The 12,538-nt window shown below is 44.1% G+C and overlaps 1 protein-coding gene across 3 annotated transcripts in view; it reads right to left on the bottom strand.

Annotated features, from left to right (window-relative positions):
* Positions 1 to 12,538, bottom strand: part of zgc:92275 (uncharacterized protein LOC436885 homolog) — a 48,204-nt gene that overhangs the window by 20,093 nt on the left and 15,573 nt on the right. For all 3 annotated transcript variants that reach the window (XR_005131645.1, XR_005131646.1, XM_017711327.2), the window contains exons 4-7: positions 12,035 to 12,160; positions 11,106 to 11,225; positions 4,625 to 4,801; positions 87 to 270 (exon numbers count right to left, since the gene is read on the bottom strand). Coding sequence is in view for 1 of the 3 variants with exons in the window: in XM_017711327.2 (XP_017566816.1) it covers positions 109 to 270; positions 4,625 to 4,801; positions 11,106 to 11,225; positions 12,035 to 12,160 (585 nt within the window). In the remaining 2 variants the exon portion in view is untranslated. The remainder of the gene's footprint in view (positions 1 to 86; positions 271 to 4,624; positions 4,802 to 11,105; positions 11,226 to 12,034; positions 12,161 to 12,538) is intronic.

The raw sequence follows: 12,538 nt of genomic DNA, 5'->3' as shown, positions 1-12,538 counted from the left end.
GACCAGCTATTACAGTTCCTTCTTGTGGCAGTACAGCAGTCTCATTCTGTATCTCCTATCCGTTCACCTCACTATGGGTACAGTACCTTGCATCAGGGTCGTGCGTGGTCAGAAGTCCAGCGTGTCATGTTGGTAACGCAGGCGGGGGCTGTTCTCACTGTAAAACTGACTGAACCAGCGCCGGTGCTTTTGGATGGCCGAGTCCTCCTTCACCAGCATGGGGTTGGAGATGTACTTCTTATTGTTCCAAATCATCACGTCCCGCTCAAACTGCCACAGAACACACAGTGCATCTCTCTTATTGATTGCTTATTAGGGCAGACCTGAATTATTGATTAAGACCCAAGGTCCCTCAAGATGATGTAGTACAGGGACTGCGCCCTCATGTCTTGTTACTGTTCCACATAATCACATCCCTGTCAAACGGCCAAGAAGACGATCAATTACTGATACTGACTTATGATGACAAAACCCAGAGGTTTTCCAGTTAAGTCACTGAATCAATTGCTGTCTTGTACTCACAATAACACTAGTTGGGCTGAATTACAAACAATATGTTAAATATAATTAATTTAATGCAAATATAAAAGCATAATGACTAATGACTCAATTTTTTATTAAAAATAAATAAATAAATCCATGGCCAATATGTCACAATATTCAACACAAATGATATTCGCCGAGTTCCAATTCAGGGGCTGCATCCTCTGGAGGCTGCATTTGAAGGTGTGACTCGGCTGTCCCATTTCGAAGGCTCCTTCATAAGCAGCCGAATAATGTGTCCTTGTTTTCCATGGCAATAAGTGGATCCTTTGCCAGCGAAAATATCCCGAGGTTCATTAGAGGATCTCTCGAGGATTCGAGAACTTGTTGGCGTCAGGACAGGAGCGAACAGCGGCTGAGGTCTGATGCAAATTTACACCAATGTTTCATTTTGTTTTAGGCAACGAGGAGCAGAAAGAGATATATAAGGCTGAGAGGGGATCTCCAGCTCGAATAAAAAAAATAAAAATAAAAATAAATCAAAGTTTCTGGCTCCACTTTTAAAGAAGCTTCAAAGAATTGACAGGAGCAGCGTTTAGGGATGCAACGGTAAGGTGGGAACAGAAGGCTGAGGCGCAAACAGGAATTCTGCCATAGAGCAGACCATCTCATTTCAGCTCAGCCTTCACAGGTCTAGGCAGCCTTCGAAGGACACGCCTTTGTAGACTGTTTCCTTTGAAGGATGCAGCCCCTGAATTAGGGCTAAACACCATCACTGTATTTGGAATCCGAGTCTGGCGTCATATCATCCCTCTACTTTATTCCAAGTTTCTTAGTTGTTTTAGTGTGTTATTGGATGGAGGAAGCAAGTTAGCAATTTTAGTCTAAAGCTCAGTAAGCTGCAGTAACTACAGAGGTATAAAGTTGATGAGCCACACCATGAAGGTATGGGAAAGAGTTGTTGAAGCAAGGCTAAGGCAAGAGGTTCAGATCAGTGAGCAGCAGTTTGGTTTCATGCCCAGAAAGAGCACCACAGATGCAATGTTTGTATTGGGATGTTGGTAGAGAAGTACAGAGAAGGTCAGAAGGAGCTACATTGTGTCTTTGTGGATCTAGAGAAGGCATATGATAGGGTGCCAAGACAGGAACTGTGGTACTGTATGAGAAAGTCAGGTGTAGCTGAAAAGTATGTTAGGGTGCTGCAGGACATGTATGAGGATAGTGAGACAGTGGTGAGGTGTGCAGTTGGAGTGACACATGGTTTCAAGGTGAAGGTGGGGTTACATCAGGGATCAGCTTTGAGCCCCTTCTTGTTTGCAATGGTGATGGACAGGTTGACAGATGAGGTCAGACAGGAGGCTCCATGGACCATGATGTTTGCAGATGACATTGTAATCTGTGGTGAGAGTAGAGAGCAGGTGGAAGAGAGTCTGGAGAGGTGGAGGTTTGCACTGGAGAGGAGAGGAATGAAGGTCAGTAGAGACAAGACGTAATACATGTGTGTGAATGAGAGGGAGGCAGGTGGAAAGGTGAAGATGCAAGGAGTAGAGGTCGTAAAGGTGGATGACTTCAAATATCTTGGGTCAACCATCCAGAGCAATGGACAGTGTAGAAAAGAGGTGAAGAAGAGGGTGCAGGCAGGATGGAGTGGGTGGAGACGAGTGTCAGGGCTGATGTGTGACAGAAGGACAGCAGCAAGAGTGAAAGGGAAGGTTTACAAGACAGTAGTGCGTCCTGCTATGATGGATGGTTTGGAGACTGTGGCTCTGTCTAAAAGACAGGAGGCTGAGCTGGAGGTGGCGGAGATGAAGATGCTGAGATTTTCGTTGGGAGTGACAAGGATGGACAAGATTAGAAATGAGCAGATCAGAGGGACAGTGAAGGTGGAGCAGTCTGGAGATAAAGCCAGAGAGGCCAGGTTGAGATGGTTTGGACATGTGTTGAGGACGAATAGTGGATATATTGGGCAAAGAATGTTGGAGATGGAGCTGCTGGGTAGAAGGAGAAGAGGTAGACCTCAGAGAAGTAGTGTAGTAGTGAAGGTGGACATGGAGATGGTTGGTGTGAAAGTAGAGGAGGCAATGGATAGGGCAAGATGGAGGCAGATGATCCGCTGTGGCGACCCCTAAAGGGAGCAGCCGAAAGAAGAAGAAGGCTAAAATCCAATAAATTAAAGCTGGCAGTATACTTGGAAAGAAAAAGGCATTTCAAAGCAGTATGGTACAGTGGTACAGTATGATGGTACAGTATGTGCTGCTTGCTGAACAGAACTCCTAATCACTCTGGAATGAAGATCGTATTAGTTGATTTTCTAAGTAAGCATCTCAAATGGTAGAAAGAACCATTTAGTCCTTTCAACAAAAATCAAATCACCTTTTACCATCTTGGCTGTAAATGTGTCTCAGTATGCGTTAATGTATTAGTACAGGCTAAAAATATAATATAAACAAAAACACAGACTCACAGTGCTCTGCTTTAAGCTCTATAGCCGCTTTTCCAGCAGGAAACTTTTCCACAAATGTAGAATTGTTTTTCGCTTAACATTGAATTTCTTTACAAGGCTGAAGCTCCTCCTCATTCACCAGATTCTTGTTTGAATTTTTTTTCCATTTCACCTTAAATGGCGTAAGCGTCCAGTCTGCCCCACCGGCTAGCCAGCAGAGGGCGATGGCGGCGAAGTGCCAAAACTTCAGGGAACTCCAATTCCCAGAAGCCCTCAGGCTGATTAGGCTGAACCTGACACATCTGCTCTACTGAACACTGTGGCAAACAGCAGCCCCTTTTCACACCTTTGTAGAGGGGTGACCGGTACGGTAATCAGCCCAGGTGGATATTTAAACAAAAAAAACACAGCAAAAAAAACAAAAACAAAAGAGGGCTGGATAAAACAAAAGAGAGTAATTGCACTATAGTTACTTTAAAAAAAAGAAGAAAAACACAAGAAGGCTTGAGCTACAAACGGCTCCAAGGTGTTTATAAAAGCTGTTTACCCTAAGAGCAAACAAGCGAAACAAAGTCTGCCTTCCCTTTATAATTACAGTGGGAGAGTCTTTTGTTTTATCATTATCTTTTATTTCCCGTTTCTAGTTCAGCCTTTGTTTGAGCTGCTTTCAACGTTTCCTTTGTTTTCCCGCCTTTTGATTTCCTGCTCTTAGAGGTGTTTTACCCAGTGTTGCCTGTGCTTCCCAGTGGCGCAGCGGTAACTCCATGGACCTGATCACAGGTTCGAGCCTGGCTCTGGGTCACCTCAATCCCAACATGCCAAATTCACATCCCATTACCTCAATACATTTATTTAACACCTTTTCTCACTGGCTTTCATTTTTACACTTGGGTTCCGTAACAAATGGTGCCTGAGGTGCCAGAATGTAACTGCTGCACCATTTAAGGTGGAACGGCAAAATTTGAACAAGAAGCTTGAGAACGAGAAAACAACTTCAGCTGTGTGACTTTTTTAGTGTTTGACAGTTTCTCACTGCAGATTAAATGTGTCAGGAAACCAGCTGGAGTGATTCATCTCTGAATTATCGATGTTCATCTTAAATCTTTCTCTTTGCCTTCCATTGGCTACTAGCTAGGCGAGATTGTTGTCTGCGTTGCTGTGATGACCAGCCATCTGCGCGGCTATCTTCAAGGTTAAAGGTAGATGAATTAACGGTTATAGACTACATTAACTCCTGCGTTTAAGACCATTTATTGATAAACTGTGTTGAATGATCAGCATAGCTTTATTTTACTGTATTAGGATTATTTATACCTTAACATCTAATGCTGTGGAGCCACAACAGGGCAGAAAAAGAGGAGCCACATGTTGCCACCCCTGTTCTAGGAGGACGAGGAGTCTTACAGAAAGTGGTTCAAAAAGCTATGCAAATTTAAATCGACCTGACTGGTATCTGTGACTTGTATACTGTGACATAAGGTTAAGTAATTACCATGATATAACATTTTTGTACTGACACTGAACACAAGAAATGTACCTCAATTAGTTTCTTTGTGTTTTGTATTCACACTACGCTCCACTGAGACATAAACAGTGTGATTATTATATTTCCAGGCTTGCAGTGAGTGTGATCAGATGGAGGAGGTGTTACAGCAGTTAGAGATGTGTTATTGCACTGTATGAGTGTGTGTGTGTTACCTGGATGCACTCCGCTCGCAGTATAAACTTTGGAACCAGTGGCGGGATGCTGCTCTGGTAGAAGATGGTGTGTGAGACACACTGCAGCAGAGGCTCCACTGGAGTCACGCAGTGCATGATCATCCCCCGGCCCAGGAAACTGTGGTCAAACAGCAGGAACACCAAACCCGGACCCACCTGAACACACACACACACACATACACACACACACACACAACCTGTTAGTTCTCAATCATACAGCAACACCAAGACCTTTGCTGTATACTGTCATAAACAGTGGTAGGCAGTACTACATGTATAATCTATCCGGACATCCCTTCTTCTGAATTCTAATTAGTGAATTCGGCCATATGTAGAAAGGTCCCTATGTAGGAAACCAAACTTCTAGTGTTTTTGTGGCTGTTATCCCCTCTGTTCTGAAACAAGGGAAGTTTAGTTATTGTCAGTGGTGAAGGCCTAGCGTTTCTGTTGTCAGTGGTGAAGGCCTACCGTTTCTGTTGTCAGTGGTAAAGGCCTAGCGTTTCTGTTGTCAGTGGTAAAGGCCTAGCGTTTCTGTTGTCAGTGGAAAAGGCCTAGCGTTTCTGTTGTCAGTGGTGAAGGCCTAGCGTTTCTGTTTTCAGTGGTGAAGGCCTAGCGTTTCTGTTGTCAGTGGTAAAGGCCTAGCGTTTCTGTTGTCAGTGGTGAAGGCCTAGCGTTTCTGTTGTCAGTGGTGAAGGCCTAGCGTTTCTGTTGTCAGTGGTGAAGGCCTAGCGTTTCTGTTGTCAGTGGTAAAGGCCTAGCGTTTCTGTTGTCAGTGGTAAAGGCCTAATGTTTCTGTTGTCAGTGGTGAAGGCCTAGCGTTTCTGTTGTCAGTGGTAAAGGCCTAGCGTTTCTGTTGTCAGTGGTAAAGGCCTAGCGTTTCTGTTGTCAGTGGTAAAGGACTAGCGTTTCTGTTGTCAGTGGTGAAGGCCTAGCGTTTCTGTTGTCAGTGGAGAAGGCCTAGCGTTTCTGTTGTCAGTGGTGAAGGTCTAGCGTTTCTGTTGTCAGTGGTGAAGGCCTAGCGTTTCTGTTGTCAGTGGTGAAGGCCTAGCGTTTCTGTTGTCAGTGGAGAAGGCCTAGCGTTTCTGTTGTCAGTGGTAAAGGCCTAGCGTTTCTGTTGTCAGTGGTGAAAGCCTAGCGTTTCTGTAGTCAGTGGTAAAGGCCTAGCGTTTCTGTTGTCAGTGGTGAAGGTCTAGCGTTTCTGTTCTCAGTGGTGAAAGCCTAGCGTTTCTGTAGTCAGTGGTAAAGGCCTAGCGTTTCTGTTGTCAGTGGTGAAGGCCTAGCGTTTCTGTTGTCAGTGGTGAAGGCCTTGCGTTTCTGTTGTCAGTGGTGAAGGCCTAGCGTATCTGTTGTCAGTGGTGAAGGCCTAGCGTTTCTGTTGTCAGTGGTGAAGGCCTAGCGTTTCTGTTGTCAGTGGTGAAGGTCTAGCGTTTCTGTTGTCAGTGGTGAAGGTCTAGCGTTTCTGTTGTCAGTGGTGAAGGCCTAGCGTTTCTGTTTTCAGTGGTGAAGGCCTAGCGTTTCTGTTGTCAGTGGAAAAGGCCTAGCGTTTCTGTTGTCAGTGGTGAAGGTCTAGCGTTTCTGTAGTCAGTGGTGAAGGCCTAGCGTTTCTGTTGTCAGTGGTGAAGGCCTAGCGTTTCTGTAGTCAGTGGTGAAGGCCTAGCATTTCTGTTTTCAGTGGTAAAGGCCTAGCGTTTCTGTTGTCAGTGGTAAAGGCCTAGCGTTTCTGTTGTCAGTGGTGAAGGCCTAGCGTTTCTGTTGTCAGTGGTGAAGGCCTAGCGTATCTGTTGTCAGTGGAAAAGGCCTAGCGTTTCTGTTGTCAGTGGAAAAGGCCTAGCGTTTCTGTTGTCAGTGGTGAAGGCCTAGCGTTTCTGTTGTCAGTGGTGAAGGCCTAGCGTTTCTGTTGTCAGTGGTGAAGGCCTAGCGTTTCTGTTGTCAGTGGTAAAGGCCTAGCATTTCTGTTTTCAGTGGTAAAGGCCTAGCGTTTCTGTTGTCAGTGGTGAAGGCCTAGCGTATCTGTTGTCAGTGGAAAAGGCCTAGCGTTTCTGTTGTCAGTGGAAAAGGCCTAGCGTTTCTGTTGTCAGTGGTGAAGGCCTAGCGTTTCTGTTGTCAGTGGTGAAGGCCTAGCGTTTCTGTTGTCAGTGGTGAAGGCCTAGCGTTTCTGTTGTCAGTGGTAAAGGCCTAGCGTTTCTGTTGTCAGTGGTAAAGGCCTAGCGTTTCTGTTGTCAGTAGTAAAGGCCTAGCGTTTCTGTTGTCAGTGGTGAAGGTCTAGCGTTTCTGTAGTCAGTGGTAAAGGCCTAGCGTTTCTGTTGTCAGTGGAAAAGGCCTAGCGTTTCTGTTGTCAGTGGTGAAGGCCTAGCGTTTCTGTTGTCAGTGGTAAAGGCCTAGCGTTTCTGTTGTCAGTGGTAAAGGCCTAGCGTTTCTGTTGTCAGTGGTAAAGGCCTAGCGTTTCTGTTGTCAGTGGTGAAGGTCTAGCGTTTCTGTAGTCAGTGGTAAAGGCCTAGCGTTTCTGTTGTCAGTGGAAAAGGCCTAGCGTTTCTGTTGTCAGTGGTGAAGGCCTAGCGTTTCTGTTGTCAGTGGTGAAGGTCTAGCGTTTCTGTAGTCAGTGGTAAAGGCCTAGCGTTTCTGTTGTCAGTGGTGAAGGCCTAGCGTTTCTGTAGTCAGTGGTGAAGGCCTAGCATTTCTGTTTTCAGTGGTAAAGGCCTAGCGTTTCTGTTGTCAGTGGTAAAGGCCTAGCGTTTCTGTTGTCAGTGGTGAAGGCCTAGCATTTCTGTTTTCAGTGGTAAAGGCCTAGCGTTTCTGTTGTCAGTGGTGAAGGCCTAGCGTTTCTGTTGTCAGTGGTGAAGGCCTAGCGTTTCTGTTGTCAGTGGTGAAGGCCTAGCGTTTCTGTTGTCAGTGGTAAAGGCCTAGCGTTTCTGTTGTCAGTGGTAAAGGCCTAGCGTTTCTGTTGTCAGTAGTAAAGGCCTAGCGTTTCTGTTGTCAGTGGTGAAGGTCTAGCGTTTCTGTAGTCAGTGGTGAAGGCCTAGCGTTTCTGTTGTCAGTGGAAAAGGCCTAGCGTTTCTGTTGTCAGTGGTGAAGGCCTAGCGTTTCTGTTGTCAGTGGTGAAGGCCTAGCGTTTCTGTTCTCAGTGGTGAAGGCCTAGCGTTTCTGTTCTCAGTGGTGAAGGCCTAGCGTTTCTGTTGTCAGTGGTGAAGGTCTAGCGTTTCTGTAGTCAGTGGTGAAAGCCTAGCGTTTCTGTTGTCAGTGGTGAAGGCCTAGCGTTTCTGTTGTCAGTGGAAAAGGCCTAGCATTTCTGTTGTCAGTGGAAAAGGCCTAGCGTTTCTGTTGTCAGTGGTGAAGGCCTAGCATTTCTGTAGTCAGTGGAAAAGGCCTAGCGTTTCTGTTGTCAGTGGTGAAGGTCTAGCATTTCTGTAGTCAGTGGAAAAGGCCTAATGTTTCTTGAAACTTTGTGAGGAAAGACTGGTTACGTTTTGCCTTAGCTTGTTCTCTTGTTACCTCGCCATGACTAGCACAGGCCAAAAACTACAGAATCTTGATAAAGACTCTTGGAAACCTCTCAACTTCAGAAAGAGTACACTAGTTAAAGGAGGAACTGAATTGCCTGAATGGACTGAATTTGCATTTGAAAAGGTAATGGGACCATAATAGGGAAACACATTCATGAGCTAAAGACAACTCAGCACTTTTTATCCAAAGGTTTTTCTGCTGATAGAGAATGGACTCTTGAGGAATGTAAAACAGCTTTGGGTTATGGTATTAAGCATGATTCAGCTCAGGAATGTCTTTTTGTAATAAAGCAGTATTTGAAGTATAAGCGTAGATACATGGAGGCTAAGCTAGAGGAATCTGAGGGAAAGATCCTAGAGCGAACCAGCGCATTTAAAAAGCATAAAATAGTTGCCATGAATGCCCAGAGAACATGTAAAAAAAAAAACCTAAGCAATCACTGACTAAGGTTGAATAGCAACAGGCCAGTTGTAAATCCAAATCAAAGCATCCGTGCCAGTCTCTACCTGTAGGCCCTCATCCGGGTCAGCCATGCTACACAGAGGATGAAGATCCTCCACTGTTGATTGGGCTGTATCCAGAACTGGATGCAATCCACTCTGATGGATCAGAAACCTCCTCCTCTGATAAGGATTCTGAACCTACTATCCATCAGGCAGTTCAGATGAGATCAATCACTATTAGATCATCTGAGGACCTCAATAAGGGAGGTGAAGTTAAGGAAACCAGAGTAGAATATCTTGTTGGATATCTGTCTCACTAATAACTTTAAAGCAGCTGAATTCAGTAAAAAGACAGACTGTCTGGATACTTTTGGACAGACAGTACATCACGGATGGGCAACGTTCACTCCTTCTCATCTCTAGCGACGAGTCTATTTGTAAGCAAATCTGGATTACATCATTGTCTGTCTCATCATTGCTCATGTGTCATATGATATTACATCACACTGCACCACGAGCCAAATCCCCAACGTTTTACTGTAGAAGAGGCATCTTCAGCACAAACGAGCACAGCTCTCCTCTGAGGAGTCGAATGACCTTCAGCTTCACTGCACCGCACACTCCTGTGTTGCCTTGAGTTATGACACCTCTCCCACATACTGCTATATTTAATTAGCGTTGCCATGGTTACAAGGTAGCGTTTTTGAAAGATGCCACAATCCCAGTCTAGACACAAACAAGTGAATGCTGGAGGTGAACTGTGTGTGAAGGACAGCTGTACAAAACTGCAGTACTGGGTAAAAGTGAAAGACCAACCTAGTCAAAATGGTCATAAAGAAAGTTATGATTATGAAAGCAGAACATATCCCAGATAAGACCATCTCAGAGAAATGAAGCAGATCTCAATGCTATATTAATGAAGGATCACTGATTTCTGAATTGCTTCTCCTAAACGTCCCTTAGGAGAAAAGAGGACGTCCTGGTGATGGAGAAAAGTGCGCGTTCTCCTTCTGAACCGATGAAGTGCTCAAAGAGTTCTGTTAAGAGCTCTAGAAGAAAACGATGAGATCTCACACTTTTCTCATGGAGATATTATTCAGCTGAGATGAGTCAGACACTAAAGAGTTTAAGCCACATATGTCATGACATTTTGATCAAAGCGAGAAAATCTTAGTTTTATTTCTCAGGAGCCACGTCTCTGAAACGGGAGAAAAAGTCTCACTCCGATCTCAAACTGGACGACTAGGAGAAGTATCTGAGATCAAGGGGAGATCTCATTTAAAATGTCCTTAAATTTACTGTTTCACAAAAACAGAGAAGCCCAACAAACTTAATATAATATCAAATCTATCTATTTATTGTGCCCAGTGTGCCTTTACTACAGCGTCCATTCTTTCCAGGAGTCTTGCTTCGATTTTAAAGTTCAGTCTTTGAAGTTGGTTGTACTTCCTGCTTCTCACAATCAAGGTGATCCCAAGCACATTCAGTGATGTTGGGATCTGTCCTCTGGTGCTCAGTCCATTGTTCAGCTTCTTTGTTTGATGTGTCCGTCTCCTTTTCTCAGCGAGGTTCTTCTTGATCAGCTACACGTCCTTTCAGACCCACAGCGCTGAGTGGTCTTCTCACAGTGGAAGGATGGACAGAAACACCTGTGGATGTTTTCAGATCTGAAGCAGCTTGATTTTCTCCTCTCTCTCAAAGAGGAAAGCTTTAAGTGCTGTTTATCTGATGGGGCAGTTTTGGTGCCTACCAGGTCTTCCAGGAGGTTGTTTCCAGGTTGAACGCTCCTGTTTTCACTTATTTTCCCTATTGACTTTGCACGGTATTATATGCATAAAATCCTTTATACTTGTGTGAGAGGAGGGATTTTTTTAGTTATGAGATATATATGAGATATTTTCACAAGATACGGTATGCATTACAATATTTATAATGTCTGAGGTTTGACGAGTTGGAACAGACAAAAATACTATAAAAAATTATGAATGCTGTGATTTTTATTTAACGTTTCACCAGCTCAAAATCCAATCACACAAGACTAATTATAGCCTCTTTGTGATGAAATCAATAAGCCGGTGTTCTGACGATATGCCCAGAAAAGCACGTTGTGACAGAATGTGACAATTTATCATTATAATGATAAATATAGTCATGTTTTCCACTCCCAACTACAGGACAGATGCACTGCTATTGCGCCTGCCTTGGTTGAGTCTCTCAGCTCTATTTAATACGATCTGTTCTAAAGGCAAATAAAAATCACGCCATGTCGTGTTAAATGCAATAACATGTCCCAGCATGCTTTATAATGTGCTCTATATAATTCAACAGCCTTTACCTCAATGGACCTCGGCTCCATGTTATGTTATTCACAAGCAACTCTACTAAAGAACAGAAGTGCAATCATATTTGACAGCAAGACTGGCCTATGACTACCCATTAGTCACAGCTCAGTCAGCACTTCTCTCAGTCTAGAAGCTCTCTGCTGCCCCCTGTCTGTCAGTTCAGATATATATTACCTGTCTGGCCACCACGCTCAGGTCCAAAAGAGGCCAGTGACGTCCGAACACCGTCAGAGCGTGCTTCACCAGCATCTGGGAACAGTGCTTATTAGGCTCAGGCTCTGGATTCCACTCCACCTGAAAACAGACACACGAAGCACCACAGGTGAAAACGACCCTATCAGTGTACAGTGGTACACAAAGCTTTGATTTAGGTAACTCATTCTCTACAAGGACCTTAAATATGGCACGTATTTGCAAATACTGGTGCATAATTTTTATTTATTTGCTGAGCTTAACATATTGAAAAAAGCAAGATTTTATGCTTTATTATTATAGTGTATCATGACTCATTGTGAACTATGAAAAAGGAAAAATTACAAATTTTTGTAGCTGAACATCATGAGCAACTACTTTAAACCAATTGGTGACCACTGGCTTCTGGTGTTGGCTTCTATGTTATCTTAAAAGTGAAGAAGCAAAAACATCAAATGCTGGCTGGTCTACTATACTTAGGCAAAATTAGTGGAACATTGTTTCAAATTAAATTTTTCACTGAACCACTTTTTTAAGACTATATATATATGTTGAACCCGCACTGTGTCATATGGATTAAATCACAAAGAAGCTTTTGGGCACAAGTGAGACTGAAATGCACATATCATAGTGATGGAATCATAGTGAGACTTTAAGCAAATGATATGAATTTCCTCTAATTATTTCAATATCTGCAGGATGTGCAGTAACAATGGAAGATGTGAACATTTCATTTTCAAACCAGAGCCCTCTGTAGTGGATGGAGGCACCCAGTTAGGACTGAGCACCAATCCTTGACCACAGTGCTCATCAGTACAGTAAGCAGTGTGTATTCCTGAAAGAAAAGCCTGCAGGCCTCGTGGCACTCCAGGAAGAAGTAGGATCTACAGCTGGCCCACAATCGTGCTCACCTTCCAGTCGTGGCGAATAAACTCCCAGGTTTTACTGTTGGTGTAGCGCAGATCCACTCCACTCACAATGCCTGGAGTGTGGAGATGGGCCAGGTGAGCGATGTCTGCCGCGTTTTCAGGGATTTCCTGCAGGAAAATCAATGGAGAAATACTAAAAGACTCATATCCTACTCATTATCTGTTTTTCTTGTTTTGTCCCTAAAGTCCACTTAGGGCATCTGTGTAGTTCTATGTACAAAAAACACACAAAATTCATTTTTAATTGAATTTGATTTCATTTTTAATTAACTAGAGGGCAGTCATAGGTTGGAGGTCAGGGAACCAGCCCTGTGACCGGAAGGTCACCGGCTCGATCCTCTGAGCCAACAGTAGGTGCCCTTGAGCAAGACTAACTGCCTTTCTGCCACTGCCCCCTAGTGTGTGTGTTCACTAGTGTGTATGTGGTGTTTGACTTCACGGATGGGTTAAACGCGGAGGTGAAATTTCCCCATTGTGGGGCTAATA

Source organism: Pygocentrus nattereri, chromosome 16 (genome assembly GCF_015220715.1).
Source record: "Pygocentrus nattereri isolate fPygNat1 chromosome 16, fPygNat1.pri, whole genome shotgun sequence".
Classification (NCBI taxonomy): Eukaryota; Metazoa; Chordata; class Actinopteri; order Characiformes; family Serrasalmidae; genus Pygocentrus; species Pygocentrus nattereri.
Note: the sequence above shows the minus strand (reverse complement) of the source record. Positions and strands in the feature narration are given on the sequence as shown.